At 35.2% G+C, this 22,121-nt stretch overlaps 1 protein-coding gene across 2 annotated transcripts in view; it reads right to left on the minus strand.

The window, feature by feature from the left end:
- Positions 1-1,819: 1,819 nt before the first annotated feature.
- The window catches only part of PAXIP1 (PAX interacting protein 1), a 43,079-nt gene continuing 22,777 nt past the window's right edge, over positions 1,820-22,121 (minus strand). The window contains exons 6-21 of one of the 2 annotated variants that reach the window (XM_062567662.1): positions 21,054-21,695; positions 17,370-18,093; positions 16,458-16,552; positions 15,465-15,560; positions 14,965-15,102; positions 14,041-14,162; positions 13,355-13,539; positions 13,177-13,220; positions 10,895-10,962; positions 9,460-9,562; positions 6,992-7,160; positions 5,476-5,576; positions 4,149-4,283; positions 3,988-4,063; positions 2,690-2,754; positions 1,820-2,257 (exon numbers count right to left, since the gene is read on the minus strand). In XM_062567662.1, coding sequence (XP_062423646.1) covers positions 2,246-2,257; positions 2,690-2,754; positions 3,988-4,063; positions 4,149-4,283; positions 5,476-5,576; positions 6,992-7,160; positions 9,460-9,562; positions 10,895-10,962; positions 13,177-13,220; positions 13,355-13,539; positions 14,041-14,162; positions 14,965-15,102; positions 15,465-15,560; positions 16,458-16,552; positions 17,370-18,093; positions 21,054-21,695 — 2,775 coding nt within the window. In that variant the 3' untranslated portion in view covers positions 1,820-2,245. Of the gene's footprint in view, positions 2,258-2,689; positions 2,755-3,987; positions 4,064-4,148; positions 4,284-5,475; positions 5,577-6,991; positions 7,161-8,347; positions 8,521-9,459; positions 9,563-10,894; positions 10,963-13,176; positions 13,221-13,354; positions 13,540-14,040; positions 14,163-14,964; positions 15,103-15,464; positions 15,561-16,457; positions 16,553-17,369; positions 18,094-21,053; positions 21,696-22,121 lie in introns of those variants that run through there. The other variant, XR_009957393.1, reaches the window with a different exon arrangement.

Below are 22,121 nucleotides of genomic sequence, written 5' to 3' on the forward strand. Positions count from 1 at the left end.
AGGCGTATGTATGTATCCTCAGCACTGCTTGGTTGTGGAAAAGGTGGGAGAAGTTAATCTTAAAAAAGGGATAAATAAACTACGAAGTCCAGCAGTTTATGTTGCTAAGGCAGAAACTGCTAACGCATTTAACCTTGGCTTCTCTGCTTCTTCTTCCCCCAGTGAAAAGTTTCATTCCGCAGTAAGTGACAGCAACAGGTCTCGTTAGCTTGTTAAGAGAAAAAAAATGGTGTATCTTCTTCTCCATTAAAAAAATAGTATTTTTGCAATGCACTACTGTTGTTCTTTATGGTGGGATTCATCTCACCTATCTTCAGTTGTCTAAAAAAGCAGACACCTACTTGAAATTAGTTTGTTCAACTCAATATGTTGAGGTATGTTTTCTGCAGGGGCCTCTGCAGAGGTGCTCTCACACCCCATCCACAATAAAATGAGTTATTCAGTTATTATGTGATTAACTCCCATCACATTCCCCTCCTTCCTTTTCATTTATTGTTACTTTCAGAAACTAAAACTGTTAAAAACGCTATCAACTTCTAGAGCTAAGTCTCCACACTGAAGATTTTTTTACTTAATCTTGTAATGAAAAGGAGATTGTACCATGAAAAGCTGAACAAAAAAGTACTTAACCCTGCTGTTACATGTAAGTGGAATTTGGGGAAAAGTACCATTTCCCCCACCCTGTTCCACACCATTTTAACTTCCGATACATTGAAAAACATCCTGAGCCAAAAGTATGAAATTTCTACAGTTTGTTACCTTACCAATAGTCTGATAGATACTGATAGAAATTTTACTGTCACTGTCACCATCATGTAGCCTCTTATTACTTACAATAAATAATAGTACTAAAACAGGAATAAATCAGGTTAGCTCCAGAACCCAATGCATGCAAAGACAGTTAATAGGCATAGTATTGACCTCAGTGAGATTTCACTCCCCTTAAAATTTACTCTCACTGTGTAGCTTGAATTTGTCATTTGCTTAAGCACCATGCTGAACTAAGGCATGAAAAGAAAGGCAACGGGAAAAGTGGCCAAATATCAGGTGGATTTATATTTTAAGCCTTGACACAAAAGACAGATTTGAAATTAATAACTTGCCCATAGAAAGCTTTGCATAAGCTCAAAACAGCAGCTTTTCTCAGTTTAATGTTACTATATTTATAAAAGCTTCTCTGTAAAATGATTCTGCACAAAATTGTGAAACGCTTGAAAAAGTACGGTGAGCTAGTTTAAAATAGATTTAATCTTACTTTTTTTTGCTCTGTGCATGGTTCACAACGTGCCATAACATGCTTGATGCTATATAAACAACTGAATATTTGCATTCCCCATCAGCATTTAATGGCTTACTGATTAAAGACTGTATGTTTTTAGGATGATTTTTCATCTATACAATCTTCAGTGGTAAAATGGTAAATTTGAATTATTTAGACCTCTGTGTATTAGGAAATACAAGTTGAATATAGATTTGGGAGATTGTTTTTTAATATTTATTTAGTAAAACTCACTATACAAATAAAAGTTTTCACAACAACATAATACGTAGGGTTATAGTTGCTCCTTCCTTCAAGCTATTTCTTTGTATCAGTAAAAAACACATTTATACACTTACAACAATTTCCCTTTAACGTACTGGGCTTTTATATATTAAAACATACCTGGTAAAATAAGCTTAAAATAATTTTACATTGCTCGGAAAAAGATTAGTTTACCCTTACCAGAGTGCCATAACTGCTCAGTATTCAAAAAAATGATCCACCACTAAAATATAGAGTCAAACATTTAAAAGTACATTTATTTAAAATGTGGGCAAAATATCAATATAAAAGAAAATAGAGTATAGGAAATAAAAATAAAGTACAAAACATTTTCATCTTCAACATCCATAATTTAATAGACAGCAAGCCCTTTTATTTTACATCCAAATTACACTTTTGGCCTGAAGTACCATTGTTTATGTTAAAATGCTTAAAAACTGGCTAATCATGATACCTAAAGTGGGCTTTTTTTAAAATGGTAGTATAATACAAAACATAGTAAATTATGTTTCCTCATAATAAAATTACACATCCTAAAAAGATGCAGTTTATTTTTGCTTTCCTGCTTTAAACTGCTCATCATCCCTAGGAAAACAGCTGGAAAACAGCATCCACAGGAAGTTTTAGTTACTTTGTACAATGGCTGAACGGTTAGATTTAATGCTCCAAGAATTCCGAAGCAGTAAGGCATTTCACTATCCATCAAGTAAATTTATATGTATGTTTGTTAAGAACAACAACTTTGAAAAATATCTGCAAAATAGAGCTTTTAAAAACACTCAAAAAGACAGAACAGAACCTTTCATTTTCCTATACTGCAATTATTAAGCAGGGCTTATAATCTTCTTCAGTAGAGGTATTCTCCACTTCTATAAGTCACTAGTGACAACTATTTTTCCTGCTGCTTAAAATTCTACAACTGATACAATTCTGACAATCCTGCCTCCCCTGTCCATCGAAGTATTTTCTAGCAGAAATTAATTCCACTTTGAATTTAACCTGGTTATCTGTGTGTTAAACTACTCTCTTATCGGGTAAACAAACATTATACATCCTAAAAATTATGCAAGTAATTACATTCTAATCAAGAAAACCATTTAATAAACCACACTGCCTTACGCTTTTGACAGCCTTTACACAAAAAGGATATGATTCATAGTCCAGTGTTTGAGTAAGTACTCCAGTCAAGACAAACTCCGCATTGTGGACATCTGGAAATATTGAAAACACGTATAAAGTTTACACACTATAAAGATATTATTCTTTATTCTGCATATGTGTCAGAAGAGGCTATTCTGTAGCTTTCTGCTCTTCACGTAGAGGCTTTAATGAACATTGTCCTACCACCAGACAGTGCCCTCCTGCTAGCCATCACAAAGTATGCAAGCATCACATTGCTTGCACTGGAAATACAAGATTTCCCCATGCGCCTCTGTTAGTAAATACAGAATGTCTGGGTTTCTACATTAAAGTAAAAAAGCTAAAGCGAAAAATACAGCATGTCTGGGCTTTTACACTGAGGTAAAAATAGCTAAAGTGAAAAAAACCCAAATCTTTTCACCAACCTGATAAACACCAAGACAATAAACTTGTCTTATGTAGGACTGATGTCCCAAGTTCAAGCCATAGCCTTCCTGTTATAACTGAACTTACGCTATTTCCCCTTCAAGGCAAAACAACTTAAAAATTCTACTGCCGTTATTTAAGAGCACTAATTGAAAGATGACCAATAATATATTCACCCTGCAGAAAAAAATATATAGTAGAATATATATATATATTTGTAATAGTATAGTGCTGCACCAAAATGACATCACATGTTCACTGTTATGCAGAAAAAACTAAACAACTCTTGCAGGGTCTGAAAAAGTTTTAGCAATAACATAATGAAGTAATAAAGCTGTGTGCAACGAAGAGTGCAATCTGAGCAGGACTGGCAATGTTACTGCACTGTTGAGGAAACTCTTCCGAATTATTTTTGAGTATATAGGGGGCAAGAGAAACCTTATCTGAAAACTGAAGGTATGGTATTAAAAAGGACTCACTTCTTTTAAACTGAAATAAATAAAAATCAGAACAGGTAGAGACCGAGTATGGCTATATTGCAGCACAGCACAAAGACATGGGAATAGTTTTAAAAATACATAGCTTGGATATGTTCTGTAGTAACTTCTGCAGCCTAGAACTCAAAAAATGGGTAACATATGCTGTTGATAACAGAGTGAAAAAGCCAGCACTAATATTTGGCGTGACGTGGCTAGAAAATACCTCAATTAGAAATATCTAGCAAGCAATTGGGTCAGCCTTCTCCATGGCTTGCAGGATAAGACCAAGTATTGCTCTATTTTTATCTGAAAAGTTCAACAAGTATCTGTACATGTAAAATAATAATAAATCAATACAACAGCTATAATGTACAAATTACATTGATAGCTTATACATACCTATGCCTCTAGCAAAATATTCTCGACATAAATGAAGGTCATTTTCACAGGAAATCAAGATTATCTCTGGCAAACTCTAAATGAAAAAAAAAAAAGATGTAAGCTCACAATAATGCAGTAAGATATTTTCAGTTAATTTTAAAAAGCAACACTGCACATACTTTATTCTGTTTATGCTCCATGAGTTTTCGAAAAGAAGGCTGTTTAGATAATACTTTTCCTCCTGCACATTCCACAATAGCTTTCATGGTGGAAAGACTGGGACAAATTCCAGGAGTAATGTAAAAATATTTTCCCTGAAAAGAGAAAAGAAAGAATACAAAATAGTGTTATTTTGTTAGCTGATTTCTGATGTGTATCACATCAAGTTTTATTATCATGCAACTCTCATCTTCTACAATCACTAGGCAGGCTGTCAGGTGGTGTTAGATCTCACAGCTTTTAGTAGCCTACCACAACAAATCCATCAGTTGATGAGTTGCGTTTAATTACTGCTGATCTGTTTTCTCTGGAGATGCCAACCCCTGATTTTGGAAAAATCTGAACAGCTTAGGTGTGCCTATTACAACACTTAAAATAACAGCTAGGAAACCTTCAAATGACCAATGGTTAAATTAAGATTTTTTTAAAAAAAAAAGAAAACCTAGGTTGGTGAGATGCAGAAGTAGAACAATCCTCCTTGCTTCAAATGCAAGGATGCTTAAAGGACTGCAAAAGAACTCTTCAATTTCAGTTTTTGATTAATAGCCAATGTATTACTTTCTGACAACAAGAATCCTACTACTTCGCTGAGATTGATACAAGTGATCAAATCATAAAGCAGTTTTTTTTTTTTTACCATCCAAGAATAAACAAAATCTTGCTATTTAGATTGCAGAACTGAGTGAAATGTAATAGCTTTAATGCAAGACTTAGGTGCTTATTCATCAGGTGCTATAAAAATCCCCTTTATGGGTGGCTTGCCCCAAGAAAGCACCTCAAATTCAATTAGGCTGAAGAACCTCTAGAAACTTGGATCTTTACATTCGTCTCTGCACAGTAGCATAATTTTAACAGGAGCTATGAAGACTGTCTCACATCATCTTAACAAGCAGTGTGGTGCAAGTGCAGTCTTCAAGGCGTATCAGAGTAGAACTCCCTGAGGCTGAAGTGCAAACTTGGTCTTTCATTTTCTGGGCAAGTGCTAGTGGCATTTTACAAATAAAGCAGCAGTCTCCTAGATTTTGTGAGGGGTCAAATACTGTAACGATGCTGAGCATATTTTGTTCACTTCTATTGGTACTTGTCACTCAAAGGGCTTAGATGCTATATCCATCTCAAGGATGGTCAGGCAGGAGACAGGCATAATGCCAAAACTAAAACTTACAGTAAATGCTTCACATGATATGCTAGTCTGTTTTATTGTCCTCAGCTACGAGGCTGTGGTCCCAAAGCTGAAAGTTAGGTTGAAAAGGTCCAAGCATTTAAATGCCTTTATAAACTGCATACCTTAAAGAGGGGAGCTACTTGTGCTCTCTTTAGAGACTCCTCTAAACTAAAGCAGAAAAGAACCTCAGCTTCAGCATCTCTGAGCACGAAGTTCTGCTCATCTGAAAAAGAAAGACTGATGATGTAACACAGGAAAGAGTTTTTTTTAAAAAAAAAAAAAGTACAGCCTATCTTATGCTGAATCAGATTAGAAAATAATGGTCATTACTTACTAAAAACATATTTATTTTAACATGATTATAAGATAATACCCCTTTCATATTATACTTCTTATAAGGATGACCTACAGTTTCTTGCAGAAAAACTTAAGTGTGCATGTATTTTACACTTATTTATCTGGCAACATCCACTGTCCTAAAAAGTCCCCTTTCCTAACTTATTGGAGAAACTTAAGAATTTTTAGTTGTTGAGTCTCCACAAAGGAGCAGAAAGATTATGTTCAAATCACCGTGACAATCTGTGTCAGAACCCCAAAACTGACTTCACGTCCTTACACAGCCTTAACCACAGAGATGGAAAGATTGCCATTTTCCTTGCCTTCTTACTTAGCTGATTTCTTTTTGCATGGGAATTTCAGTCTTAACTTCACTTCTCCACAAAAAGCTTTATTAAATTAATTCCTAAATCAGGTATAGTTCAAAACATTTAGGTTTAAAGAGCAAAAATCTTTATACGGAGAAGAGGTATGTTTTCTCATAGACAATTCCAACAAACTGCATGAGATGGCATTAATACTTATCTGTAAAACGAAGAAAAACAGTATGACAGTTTTTCTAAAATGTTGCCATGTTTTCCATTTTTGTACAGAAGTGAAAGCAGCCCATTAGTTAGAAATCCACTACATTTCAGTAGACAAGTAAAGTACTTCAAGTATTAGATCAGAAGAGTTATCCTTCTAAACCCCCAATCTTCTTTGTGTTCTAATAGATCTCAAGTGGGCTGATTTCTCAATTCACTGACACTGAGTCAAGCATGTTATCTTCTCCACATTTATAAACACGTTTGCTAGTTTATTAGTTAGTTAAAAATTATCCACAGATTTAAGTCTTAGAAAAAAATATTGAAATCAAAATCATCTTGGGTTTACATAGTACTGCAATCATAAGAAAAAAAAATCAATAAATGAGATTTAATCACTCAAACAAAAAAAATACTTTCACTTCACTTAAAGGCATTAAAGCAAATTAAAGGAAATGTATTAAAGAAAATGGAAACTGACAGCATTATTTAACCATATCAACAAACTTCTACTTTGAGTGAAATACAAGCTACTTGTCAGTATAATTATTTAAACTTTGTCAGTAATTCTCCATGGGTTATGAGCTATGATAACCAGACTTGTTATAAACTTAAAATCCCCATTTCAATACTGCACTCTTTAGAAAGCTGGCAAAAGATACTATAGTCAAAAGTCAAAACAATAAATACTTAAGTATACATTCCATCTTTGCACACCAAAATCAAGCATCTAACCATCCTTAAGTTTACTAAATAAATTTATAATAATTTAGCTTACCAACAAACTTCTGGCATTTGAAACACTCCTCTAACCATTCTGGAGTTACTATGTGCTTGACTACTGAAATTGCCGTCAGGAACTTGACAGTACGGGTCACTTTACTGGCAATCAGATGGGTGCATTTCTGGGCAGATTCTGCTACTTCACCCCCAAGGATATACAGTTTCTGAAAGATGTACAAAATACAAATTAGAATGGAATAGTCTTTTAGAAATGGAAGAAAAATGGAGAATCACAACAGCAACGTCAAATAAAATTCACCTCCTAATAGTAAAGATAGGAGATCTCTGTATCAGAGTCATTACTTTACTAAAGCTGATTAAAGGACAGAATTTACAACCATGCAAAATTCAGGTATTTCCAGGCATAAATTTCTTCTGAAGGCTGAAAGCTACATTCAGGTCTGTAATTTCTGGTTGTTTTAGAGGGAATGACCAAAAAAAATACAAATTTGTTTTTAAGTGGAATACTTTATTAAGTCAAAGTAAGCAAAAGCTTTAATAATTTTGCTATTTTCCTTTACAGAAAGTATAATATATGGACTAGTTACAGTGAACTTGATCTTCCTAGTCATTTCATAGAAAATAAAAACATCTCATGAAAAGCATGTATTCTTAAATACATGCTTCATGTATTTCTAACATTAGTGACTATTCCTTTTTCGTTGGTTTAAGCTACCAAACTATCTTATCACAATTGCCATCTTTTCAGTTAAGATATAAATCATCTGCACAGATTAGTAATACAACCAATCAACTCCTTATCACAGGAATTAGAAAGGCTGCACATAGAGTGCTATTTCTGATAGAAATGTAAGCAACAAAAATATTCAAAAATTTCTGAACAGACCTAGTGTCTACACACCATGTAGTTCCATTTTTTTTTCCAAAAGTATCTTTAAATATGAATATTTAAGACACTCAAGTCACTTTATTGTATCAGTCCTCAGGAGTCACCAAAGCAAGAAGGCCTAATAGGTGTATTATTAGATGCCCATCAGAGGTCTCTGGCATTGCTCTGTCCTCTATTGCTCTGACAATAATAAACAAGAGAATAAGACAGGGAAAATGTTTGAAGTTCTTCTTTACTATGCTTGCTTACTTTGACTGTAAAGACAAGATACAGGAATACTATTCACTGACACTGAGCCTCTCTAGTACTTATTTTCTTCAGGGTACACATAAAGCCCCTGTAAATACTAAACTTGCATACTTATGACAGGCAAAGGCTGTTATTTTCACAGTTAATATATGTTCACCTCAAAACTGTATACCTATGAGTGCAGATCTTGACAGACTTGCATTCTGGTTTTCAAAGAGCCCTTTGGGAATAGAGGAAAAAAGACTATCCCACCCTCTCAAGAAGATGGTGGTCTCCAGCCTCAGGAAGGTATCCAAACTCTGGAAGATCTTAATGGTATCATCACTGTCAAGTTTGGCTTAAACTTCACATGTCTTGAGGCTGAAGTTCATTTTTATATTTGTGAGCCATAGCTGTTACCAAAACAGATTCTCCATACAATAAACCTGATACCAACATGACAGAAAAGGAGGAGCTGTCACTGGCACAGTATGGGATATGCCAAAAAATATTTTATATTACAAAATATTAAATATGACGTTTCAAACGCAAACATTGCAAGGGAAAAAAAAACTACAGACTGCAGCTACTCAAAAAATAAGTTTACGTATAACAAAGAAGGTATTAGTTATTTTTCAACATGACTGAAGTGATGCATATTTCTAAGCAATGCAGCAGACTCAAACTACTCCTTGTTTAATTTTGATTTTCTGGAGGAGGCATCAGTAGCAGGATCTTTCATGCACTACTGAGGTCATCAGTTGAAAAAAATTACAAACATCAGCCAATATGTGACAAATAATATAAATGAAAAGTTCTTTTAGTCCAAGTATTTTGTAATTATTGAGGTTCAAAGAGGGACTAGATTTTGATACTGCTAAAAAAACCATTTTAAGTTATTCAAAGTTTTAGAAGAGCTTTATTAGAGAAGTAAACAAAACCTCCGAAGGAAAACATTATTTCACATCTGCCATAAGCTCTGTCACCAACTTTCTTTGAAGTATTTGGAATTACAGACACAACAACTATGCTAGAAGAATCTCGAGTCTGATCTTGAGTATGACTATCACTTCTTTCCTCACTTAAATTTGGTCATGAAGTTTGCTGATTTAAGAACTATTGTGGAAGGGGCCTCCTTGCCTTTTAAAAATACATACATACAGAAAGAAAAGGTATTGCAGAAGCACAACGCCATTAACTAAGGCAAAATTAGGAACAGTTATCAAATAAAACTAAGTTCACATAAATCTACACTCTAATCTCAACCTGTTTTTTTAATTCATTAGATATTGCTAATAAAGTCTTACAAAACAGAAATTCAAATGTCAGAAAAAAAGTTATCAGATACTCTAATATAGCTCCTAAGAGATAAGTGTGAAAGTCACCTTGATATATTGTTGAACTTGCATAGGTTCAAATCCTGTGAAGAGCACCATTGGGGTCAGCTCTGGGGTGAGTTTTTTAGTAGGTGGTGGTAGGTCCTCAATCCTAGAAAATACGTGAAATATAGCTTTGGCCCAACTTCACATTCCACTGTATTACTATTATTTTAAAACCAGACCACTCTTGCAACTTTTACTGATGGAAATACTTAAATGAATAAAAATTAGGTAGGCTCAGTCTTCTGAAGAAAAAAATGCTATGCTGAGAACAAGACACGCTTAAACTAGTGAAAAATCATGAATTAAGACTAATCCAGCAACTGTCAATCTCCAGAATAGCTTCTCAAGATGAAGTATTCCTCTAAACATTCACCTGATTCTCTGGCTACTTTACTTAAATTTTGAAGTAGCATGCTTTACCCTTACAAATAATTGTTAGCTTTTTGGTGAATGCCAGGTATGTTCTGGTGAGATAGGGTGGGAGAAAAAAGTACCTGAGTTTTTAAACCAGTCTTGCAATATAACTGTGCTATTAACTGCAAGCCTAAGTATCTGGCACACAGACTGCGATATGAAAATTGAACGTTTAAGAGATCACTCCATTATCTAAGAAGTTTTGAAAACATCAAAACAACTTCTTAGAAGATACTTTAAAGATCCATTAAAAGTTCCTGAGTCTTTTCTAATCAAAAATGGCTCAAAGTTATCAATTATGAAGACAGTTTATTATCTGCCAGTTGTTTTAGTACATTCTCTTTTTCCTTATGTTTCTATTTGTCTTTACATATATTTTATCTTTCTTCTTGTTCTTTTCATTTCTCATTTGAATTATCATATAAAATGTACCAATCCCCTTCAAATGATTCTCTATGCAGCAAAGCCTACAAAAAAGCCCAAACAAACAAACAAAAAAATACAACAATACCAGAAGGCTGATACCTGATATCAGGGAAAATCCACTGATTGTCATGTAGGTTAGTATTGCTTCACTTACTCTCTTGTACTCTCTTGCTTGCTGTGGGCTGTTTATGAACTTGTAACTTAAGCACAAAACAACTTTTTGTATTAAAACTAAACATTTAGCACAACAAATTCTGTCCCATGACTAGACTCCTATATGTTACAGTGCCTAAATCTCCTATTTTTCTTTCTTCTCATGGGAAGTTTCCCACTTCTAAAGTTTTACAAAACCTTCCTCCATTTTTCCAATTCTTCTTCCTATTTTCCCTTTTCTGTTTTTCCCCTGTTCCCTTACAATGTCTATCTCTAGTTATGTTCTACTCCTTCAGACATCAAATCGAGTAGCTGGCAACATACAAAATATGTTGCAGTTATTCCAGTTGGCAGGGCACAGTATGGCACTATACGGATGGCCAGCTTACAGTTCTGTGGAAAAGTAAATTAATGAGTATTGCCACTTATTGTTAGTTAATCTTACCTTGCTCTTTTAGAAGATGGCTGAAGACTGGACTCATTTTGCTTTGGTTTTAAAGGCAACCTCACACCCTGAAATTAGACCATTTACAAATTTAAATTTGAATTTAGCACGGCATCTAATTTATGTTGTGAAACAGAAAAGCAATTCTCCACTATTTTGAGACTACATTAAAAAACAAAAAAAATCCCCCTAAAACATTACTTTAATTAAAAGGAAATGCTACCAAATGTATACTGTGTACCTGCAGCTTACACACCTGACTCGACAGCAAATCTGAAAATTAATCAAAACTGCTCCATAAAGTTATGCAACTAAATGGACCACCTAAAATATCAGTATTTTTTTTCCTTTAAATGTAGCTGATAATTATTATAGGAAAATCCAAAGAATAAGTAAATTGAGACTGAAATGAGACTAAAAAAACACCTTTCCATTTGTTAAATACATGAAGACTACAATAATCACTCAGGTGCCTTAATACCAATAGAAATTATTGACACCTGCATTTTAAGCGCTCAACTTCCCTAAGTACATATACAGAAGTTCCAGTGGATGTTCAGATATTCACTGGACAGATGATCCCACTTCCTCCATACTAGATCAGCTGCTATGATGTTTGCTCAGGAAGCAGAGACAAAGCTTTTAGGTTCTCTTTGGCCTGAGTAACTCGAAATCACAGCTCTTGCTTGCAGGAATGTGACACCCATTCCTTTTTAACCTTCAAACTACACCTGAAATTTAATGAGGAATGCTAATGGCATATGACCAGAAAGACAGGAAACCTTATTCTAGCTCACTGGGAGGACAGTCCCTTGGTAGGAACAGGGGATTTTGCTCCCTGTTTTCCGGAGTGTGGATTTTCTGCTAGAAAATCACCAGTAAGAATAGATTGAGGCGGGAAGAAGGGAAGAGAACCTCTGGTTGCTTTCTCATAAACATTCCAGCTGTAAAATGTAATTCCACTGTAAAAACACAAAAGGTTGACTGCACTAGCACCATTTGACAGCCAGCTATCCCCAAAGGGGGACCCTGTACTTGAAGGGTCCCTGTACCCCAAGATGAATATAACTGTCTACTATACTTAGTTCAACACTTCCACACACCTAGCATTTTCTATTACCAAATCATATTCTTAGTATGTGGGTGTCCTGAAGGGGGTTGGACTTACCTCCAGATGTCCCTTCCAACCTAAATCATGAGCTTCTGTGAATCACTTCACAGATCAAGAAGAAGCATAAAGCAAAGGTAGAAAGGAAAGTACCTAAATCAGGCTTTCTGACCCACATAATTCTCTCCATCTGCTGTGTAAGACAGGGCTGAGATAACAAATGATTCAGAACAGAAAAAGTAATGCAAAACATTTTTGTGCAATAAGCTGATAATCACCTGTTGCAGAAATGAACTCATTAGTTCAAATTGGGTTTTACCTACATCAGTACAGACACTGTGAAAACAGCTGTCAAGTATAACTCTGAAATGGGAGGAGAAATCACAACATGAAAGCTTTCAGTATGATAAACTGAAATAGCCTTCTAAGCATTCACAACAAGGAGGGAGGTCAGAAAATAAGTTGCTGTTTCTACCTTAGCTCTTCCGGCTATCTTACAAGTAACTGTATTTTACATATTTCACAGAATACAATCTATGCATGACAAAAAATACATGTTTTCTATCTTGTTCATGGTGCACTCTTAGTTTCCTTACTCTTGTTTGTTTGCACTGCTATTAGTTCTAGAACTGTCAGCTACACTCTTTAAAGCATGATACATTACAAAAATATAAAAATTTAGTACATATGCCCATACTTTTAATTCTCAGAACAATATCTTGACGAGATGATACAAAGCAGTTCCACCCTTAATTTACACTGTTTGTCCGATTTAAAGCTAAATCGGAATTCTAACAAAGTTGTTACTGATTTTGGGTGTTCTTACTTAAAAAAACCTTTAAATGGCCTCATCTTCAGAAAGTGCTGGAGTACTGACCTAAGAAGGTCTGATGCTAAATCAAAAAGTGAAGCAGCAGCCTAAGATCTTTAAAGAAACCAGATTTTGTATAACACATTGCAGTTTCTTAGTTCTGCAAAAGATTATTTCTATGCTCAGATTCAGATCTCAGATTTACAGAAATAAATCAGAAGGAACACTACCAGGAAGTACAAAACCATGATGGTCTGTGTGGGAACCTTTGGCATCTTTCTCACACCATGTGCACATGCCACAGGTAAAAACACAATGGAATAACCTTGTAAGAACACCCGTATACACAGTAACTCAACATACCATTAGAAGCTCTGGTGATACCTTTAATGGAACTCTCCAAGCATCTAGAAAGTGAAAAAGAAAACAGAAATCAAACTCTTACAGATTTATTTACAGCAGAAGATACATGCTTCTGTCCTGCAAGCAGCTACATATAAAAATGCTACAGAGCAAAGGATATTGGGAACAGAATTCTTACCCAGTAAGTTTAGAACTAGATGCTGACTAGGAGAAAGTGGATCTTGAAGACTGAATACTGTATACCGACTGTGCTGTATCTGCCGTAATGCTTCAAAATTTCCTAGCAGTATGTCACAGAGCCACTGTGCATTTACACATGGTATTCTCCACTCTTTGGCTTTTTCATACTTTAAGCCACTGGCTCTTAAGAAGAAGAAGAAAAAAATATGTTTTTATCAAATAAGTACCAGCAATTTCCAGCAGTAAATCCTAAAATATCAGCAAACCTGTATTGGCCTATTATTCATTCTAACTGCAACATACTAGAACAAGCGTAGTCAAATCAGGGGAGAATTTCTGCCTCAGATAGAACCAAATTAGACCTAGGTTTAACTGAATTCTATCTTCCCCAATATTTTAGAACAGTTAGTCTGAAAAATGATATTTCACTTATAGATGGCAAAACAGTCAAGATGACTTAGACACAAATGCTTTTTTCTTTTTTGGCTTGTCTTCAGGAGGCTGCAGTTTTTAAAAAATAAAAGTGTGCAGTAATTTAAGAAACAGCACCACAAGTTGACCGCTATAAATTTAAAACAAACATCCTTATAATAACTAGATGCAACTAACCCCTCACACATCAAGAAAAGCATTCATGGCAGTAGGCAACTGAGAATGCAAGTATTGTAGAGATAAGCCACTTACTCTTTACAGATGAGAACGGTATTGCTGCGACACAGATAGCCTGTGTATTTGGCACCTGCTAGGTAGGCCATTAGTTTGAGGTCATCTCTGTCGCTGTCAACAAATCCAGTCACGGAGATTATCTACAAATAGAAGACAGTTGCAAATAATTAAAAACAGAAAAACATTTTATCAGAAGTGCTTTTTCTAACTTTTTGTACATGATAATGGAATATACAGTATCATAACTTTGGCATATAGGCACCTAAAACAAGGCTTGTAACATAATTAAAGTGCAGTTAAACAAATGATTTGTTTATATATAAAACCTCAAGTTTTCTATCACTAGTTCTGACTCGGGAAGAAACATTTTCATCCTTCTGGTCAGCTTTTTCTTATTTACAAAGACTACAGTTTACTACGAAAGAGCTCATAGCTAGTTTTCATTTCACACACACCTCTCCTCTCTAATGGTGCTGTTTATGTGCTGGGAATTTCCCCTTCCTTTAACAGTCTCCTTTGCTAGATGCTGCCTCCTCCAACCCTCAATCCTTCTCCTCCCCTCAAAATATTCCATTAGGAAAAAGGAAGCATATACTATTAGATGTGCCGTTAGCCAAAGAACAGAAGGCCTGAACTCCTGTCATCTTACTATGGATAATTTATGGATAATCTTTGTACCTCAGTTTCTCTTTTTAAGAGAATAACAACTTAAACAGAGATGTTAATCTTCAGCTCTTAGAACTCAGTAAGACATACAAAGCACTCTGGATCACTTGGTGGTATGCACCATATCACTATAGGACCTTAAGATCAAGAGAACCTTTTCTTCAGACGAGAAAAAAAACCATATATGCTACTTTGAATAAACATCTTCTAGCTATACTTTAATAATATTTATGAAGTGAAACAACCATTTTTTGGAAGCAAGTCTTTTCTTCTTACGTGTTGAGAGCATGGCTTTCCTCCTGGTGGAAATGCCACTGGAAAATGAAGGGCTCGATGAGGTGGTACCATTTTCTTCTTCTTCAAGATTGAGTTCAGCCAATGTGCTGTAATACATCTCTTCCTTTCTCGTAAAGCCTATCAATACATGCATAAACAGCTTTTAAAAACTGAAATACATCTCTAGTTTAGACTTCTTCTGCAATACAAAGGTTCTCTTTTTAATGGTTTGTTTTTTTCTCTATACTTATTCAGAAGCCTCTTTCTCATAGCACCTTCTGTGGGTTTCTGTGGAATAAGTCTACTATGTGCGTTATGGAATTTTGTTATACTATAAACTGCAAAATGAAAAAGAGTGTGCATCATGAAAAGCTCTGATTTTATATTCTGTAAGCTGTATTACATTCTATAATCCAAGTAAGTACATTTTGCAAACCCTTACTTTTGCAACAACAAAATGAAAGTATGCATGCATGTATACATGTTACTACTTTGCTTACCTGAGCATACATATTACTGACTTGGCTTTCACAAAGAAGATGAGTACATCTGCTCGTAAGCGTAGGGTCTACTGTCCCACCATGTGCTTGAATGATCTGGTAAGAAAATAAACCTAAGATTTCTAACATTTATAACAACTTTTAAATTACCCTAAGAAACTAACAGTCTGAAAGGAAAGTCTACTGTTTAAGAGACTACCACTGTTATCACTGCTTCACTGGAAAGATACCCCCAAAAAAGGTTTGTTAGATGGTTTAACATCTTTTTTTCTTTTTGGAGGGGGGGAGGGAAGAAAATAAAATTTAATTTGCACTTTTTCACTGAGTTATGAAAGGCTAACTTTTTAAGACGAAAAAACAAATACGCATAAAAAAAAACAACCCTTCTCACTTTTTATAATTGTAGTAATCACTCAGGAACCACTAAATTCTACCTCAGCAATAAACACAAGTGCTGTTAAAAATGTCAACAGCTTACTTGATTATGCAAAATTGTAGGGCAAATTCACTACAAAATCCACCAGAAGTTTCTGAAGAACATCAAAGTCCTCTCATTTAGGAAAGGATACAATCAGATTTTTCTGAAAAACAGAAGTTGGCAAAAAATAGAAACACTCTATTCCATCTTACTTCATTCAGGTGGATACCTCACAGCCTACCTAAATACTAAAATTTTGCAAAAAGTGATCTTTTCCTTTTTATACAATGAAGCTAAAGCACAGTAATGCTGGGTTACATTTGCTGCATTATACTTGCACAATTAAAGGCATAAATAATTGGATATAGTTCAGCCTATAACTTGTTTAGCTAATGTTCCAACTAGAGACCTAATCCAACTAGGCTTCTTATCTGAAATATTTTAATACTTTTTTCCATTTAATTGCAGTTCAATAACGTTACCTAGATTATAACACACACATAGGACACAAAGAAACATGCATATCACTGAAATACTTCAAATCATTTGTTTTGGAAAAAAAAGTAGAATCTTACCCGTTTCCAGGTTGCTAACAGCTGCTTATCAGACATCTGCTCTGGGTAATCCGCAATTGCAAAAACACAGCCCAGTAGGAAATATTCTTCAGGAACTGGAATAGTTTGACACACAGAAGAATAGCAAATTAAATGCGTAAGTCTTGCAAGATATATTAGAAAATATTTCCTACTCTGATCTTTCCTATTATCAGGTTATGAACTACATTCAATTTTAAACAACATTTTTCTTGGAGAAAGTAGCATCAAAAATTTCAAAGCTGGCCCACAATGTCCGAAGGCACAAAGTTTAGGGTTTTTTGTTTGTTTGTTTGTTTGCTGAAGGAGAGAAGGGAAAAAAGAGGTAGAACAAAGGGGCAGCACCAGAAGATGACAACATACTGAGAACAAAAATCATCTATGAATAGTACAAACTAACCAAAAAAAAAAAAAAAATCTGTCGGCCACGTTAACATATGTACAACTCAAAGCAAGGTATGACAGTTTTCAATCTGATATGGAATCTTCATTGGTTTTCTAGTATTTCTAAATTTAAGCTGTCTGCCAGCCATTATCCTCTTTGAAAGCTTCCCCTTTCTCCTGCTCCAAAGAAAATAAGGGATTTTAAAAAAATATATGGTATACATAGACTAATACAGTTGCCATAGCGCAATGCATATGCTAGTGGCATAAAGTATAAATTTGACACAAAAGTTCTCAATGCTCTCTTACTTTCCAGACTTCTGCATCGTCCTTATTGTAAGTTAAATCTGTTTGCATAAAACCTAGTAAAACAGGTCCTGAATCATGATTTAAGTTTTTAAGTCTTACAATCCCATACTGTAAATACATCAATATTTTTTTATATTTTAACCCAAATTATGTCATGTCATTAGCTTTTTTTTTCAGGATCAGAAGGCAATAATTACTAACTCTCTACTGCTGGATCATGCCCATAGAGCTGCTGCTGTTGCAGCTGTGGCTGTTGCTGCTGGTGGTGTTGTGGTTGTTGGGCTGGAACTTGATGCTGTAGTGCTTGAGACGTTTGAGTTAAGTGTTGTGTTGCCTGATTCTGCATTTGCTGTTGCTGATGCTGTTGGTGTAATCGTTGTAAATGCTGCTGCTGCAGTTGCTGCTGCTGCAGTTGCTGCTGTTGATGTTGCAGCTGCTGCTGCTGAAGGTTCTGTTGTTGGAGTTGCTGTAACTGCTGCTGCTGTAGTTGCTGCTGCTGCAGCTGATGAAGTTGCTGTTGCAAAGCATGCTGCTGTTGAAACTGGAGCTGCTGCTGAGGCCGGTGTAGCTGTTGTTGAGCATGTAATTGCTGCTGTGGAAACTGAAGCTGTTGTTGTGCAAACTGGTGTTGCTGATGAACTTGCTGTTGCTGTTGGGAAAACTGATGACTCTGTTGCTGTTGGAAAGACTGCTGGGAAATCTGGGGCTGTGGCTGCTGCTGCTGTTGTAGCTGCATAAGTTGCTGAGGTTGAAGGTGTAAAAGAGGATGGTGCTGTTGCGGCTGCGCTTGATGTGACTGCTGCAATAAATGTGTCTCTGGTGTTAGCTTCACTTGACTAAACAGCACTGCATTTGGATGTCCCTGTTGACTATGATTTACTTGTTGTTCTAAACTTTTTGTAGGTGCTGAAAGTGATTGTAAGATCTAGAAAACAAAGATTAGTTTTGTAATCTTTTTGTTGTCATGCAATTTTAAAAATATTTAAAGAATTACTGGGAAAATATATCACTTAAAAGAAAAGGATTTTGTACTTAAATACATGTTGAACTAAACAAAAATCCTTAACTGTTAATAGTTTTCTCACATGAGAGAACAGGACTTTCACATAGGAAAGCATGAAGTTACACATGGCTTTCAATATATGGCAATGCATATTTTAGTACAATATAAAATTAAAACCCACCTCTGTATTCTTGGTAATATCTTCAACAGTATCATGACTATTAACACTATATGAATAATTATATTGCTCAACTCAATCAACTGTAATATCCATTTTACAATTCTACTGGCCCATTCAGTTTAAATAGTTTAAATTGTTAAAAAAAATAAAAATAAAAAGCATTGCTAACTAAGAGCATTTTAATTAAAATGCATTGCTAATAACACCTCCATTTCTTAGTGCAGGTTTGAAGCATGCAAATCTAATGTAATTTTCTTTCCCTTGACTCAGTGTACAGATGTTTAGTTCCATTTTTTAAATTGCATCCCAAACGGCATGGATCCAAAAAGAAAAATATTGGTCTGCTCAGCGCTAATACTTTTTGAAAAAAATCTAATAATAATAATACATTTTTAAGTTTTGGCAGAGCGTTGGAATAATTAATTCCATTTTTAAATGTATGGTTCACAGTTAAGGGAAAGATCATTTCACACTAAGCAGACATAGGTTATCAATTTTTTTTAAAGTATCAAAAAGGGGGAAAATAGGTAAATTTGTAGTAATAGGAGAATGAGTTCTATATGTTATTACAAGTGCTTTAATATAAACTATGTATTAAAAATCTTAAGGAGCAGTAGGAAACCACTTTTGTGAAATTCACAGACTTGCCATTCATAAAGTGTTTCAAACATAAAATCATCTCAGGTGAATCATGCAAAGACTTTCCCCCCCACACACACTATTTCATCACGTATAGTTTAAACTTCAGTGATGAGTGTGTGAGCAGGGGTGTAGAGGAATTGAAGCACATCACCAGAACAGAAAGCCAACTGATTTCATCCTCTTAATATCACATGTCCATCAACTCTTCATTAAAGGCGGCTCAAGTGTTTCTACAATGCACTTCAAAACAGCTCAAGGTCCATGTGTGATTTTGATACATGTTGCTTGGTACTGCATACATTTACAACCATGATTGTTCCCCGTTACTAACTGCTAGACAGCATCACACTATAAACACTAACAACTAAAAATGACATACAAAGAAAAAATGTTTCAGTGGCTCATTATGAGACGAGATCTTTATGTTAGCCTCCACAAAAAGTCCCAAAAGTTGAAATCACAGGAACTTCAGGACACGTATTTCAAAATAAAGAGATAAAACTTTCAAAAGTATCCTAGGGTTATATTCACAAAGGAACTTTTCATCTGTAAAATTCTTAATTACTATGGATCCTGACCTCCAGTGGAATTCTCTGGTTCAAATTAAGCATTAACATTCCAAGACTGTGCCCCAAGACATGGAATCCACCCAAAACTCGTACCCGAGCAGAATACTGCCTAACTTAGCCAGAAGGAAATTGTAACGGGAAAGGTAGAATTGGTTGGTATTTCTCCCTTTAGGGGGAAGACCCATTATTCTAAGACACAAAGCTTTTCTCCGAGTGCTGGAATGAGCACCATAACTTATCCAGAAGCCTGACAGACTGCATATCTGAAAATAGTCCTTGCATACCATACTGAAGACCTCAATCTTACAGATCTTTGCAGAATGCAGCCTAGCTGAAGCATGATACCACTGACTACCTTGTATCTCTATGAATACTGTTAATACAAAAATATTCTACAGGGAGACCATTAAGGAGTATTTTATAGCATGATAATCAGATTGTAAAAGATACGGTGTTCAGATATGAAAGCACTGGTCAACTTACCACAACTGGCCAACATGACAGCACTTTGTTGGTTCTGTTCATTCCTTACCCAGAAGTCTCAGTCCTTAAACACTTTAACGTGCTGAGTAGAGGGATTAGAGACTCATTTTTAAAAGGAATACAGCATTTCTATGTTCCATTCAGAAGTCATACAGACAACAAAGAACCAATGTTTCCGAGTGGCTTCATTTTTTTTGTATTTCTTTTGAGTACTGGCTGTAAGTTTCTATGTTATTCAGGCACCTTTGAAAGTTTTTACCTTCAGAAGAACATCCAAATAAATGCACCAGTACAATTATTTAAATAAATAGATGTCTAACATTTACCAGTGCCTACTTTTCTCACCTTCCTTTCCCATAAACACGTTATAATTTCAAAGCTGCAAGTTATTTCAGAGCTTGCTCACTCACTTTGTGTTCCCTTCTAAAATAAATTCAATACAAAAGCTATAATTATTTCAACTATATGAGTAGCATAAGAGGTTACAAGTTAGGTTTCTGCTTCATAATCCTGACTGTACTGTATAACAACTTAATAATAACCAGCAGAAGAAAAACACTGCAGAACTGAACCTTCTATGAGCACAATCAATTTTGGAGTTTTATGTGTTTATGCCTCTAATAATACCTTGTACTGAATAATAAGCTTGAAGGGTATGAAATCTGGTGTGCTGAAGTAGCCAAAAAACTTTAAATTAATGAAGCTTTCTTTTTCACCCCAATCAGGAAATTTATATTGTAATACTATGAGACAGTAAACCAAGCTACAGTTAAACACAGCTTTACTCATCCAAACACTTCTGTCAAACACATTGTTACTTTTGTAAAATGCCTAGTAAGATACTTATTACTGTGGAGGTTGCTAATTTGGCTGTAACTTTGAAGTAACATAGGGAACTTTTACTCTTTTGTACACTTAGAGAACAAGAAAAGGAAACTGAAGTTCTTAAACACACTAGTTCCTGTTAAAAAGTCCAGTATTTTATAAATTAAAAATCCAACACTTACATGTGCTACATTTGATGGTCTATTAATCTGCTGAATATCAGCACTATTAGTAATATTCCTTAATGTCCGTACTGCTGGACTCCATGTAGCCATCATTTCCTGTCGATCAGAACTTTGGGCACCTTGTACTGAAGCCATTAAATTGCCTCTGATATCTGGAGGCAAAATATTACCTGGCACTGGTGGGACATTGGCACATAAATTAATTAACCCAGAGTCTTTGCCTTGAGGCAACCTACGCTTTGCTGCAGCTGCCTGTGGGACTTCAGCTGGCGTCCAGTTCAAATTCCTTTCTTGCTTTTCTGGAGAGGAATCTGAAGAATCATCAAACATCAGTTCCCCTTTTGCCTTGTCAGCTGTAGTTGATTTTGGTGAAAAAGCTTGATCACCCAAAGGTGATCCTTCTCGAGAAGATGCTGGACTTGATAATTTTTCATCTGTACTAGCTTCATTTTGAGAATCTTGTTCTTCATTTTCAGCTTCTTCCTCTTCTTCCTCCTCCTCTTCTTCCTCTTCATATATAATTAAGCGAGGATGATAAAAAGTCTCTTCTTTTTTAGTCTTATCAGCTATAGAATCTAGTACCCAGTCTGGTGTCACAATTTTAATGCTGTCCCGTTTACAAGCACATTCATATTTCTCCTGGAAAGAAAACAGAAGAAAATACTATATTTAAAGACAAACACCTCTAAAAACTCTTTTTGGGTGGACAGGCTAATCCCAATCAAGTGTGAACAGTATTTAGTAATTGTTAGTGACACGAAGACATATCAGCATAAAAGAGACCTTCACGCACTGTACACACTTTGCAGCTATTATGGTTTCTTGATGCATACAACTGTTCATTATCAATAACTCAGTAATTATTCCTGACAAAAAATTCAAACCAAAGCCTAAACATAGGGGATGTCAGGCATATGAGTCTATGTATTTTCAAATAACCAATCAGAAATGTAACTAACAGTTTCTTGAAATAGCTGCACTGAACTTCTGGATGGAATTTAAACAATTTTGTCAGTAATTAATTCTGTTGCTAGCTTAAAAGGCACCACAATAACCACACCAGTG

Source organism: Rhea pennata, chromosome 2 (genome assembly GCF_028389875.1).
Source record: "Rhea pennata isolate bPtePen1 chromosome 2, bPtePen1.pri, whole genome shotgun sequence".
NCBI lineage: Eukaryota > Metazoa > Chordata > Aves > Rheiformes > Rheidae > Rhea > Rhea pennata.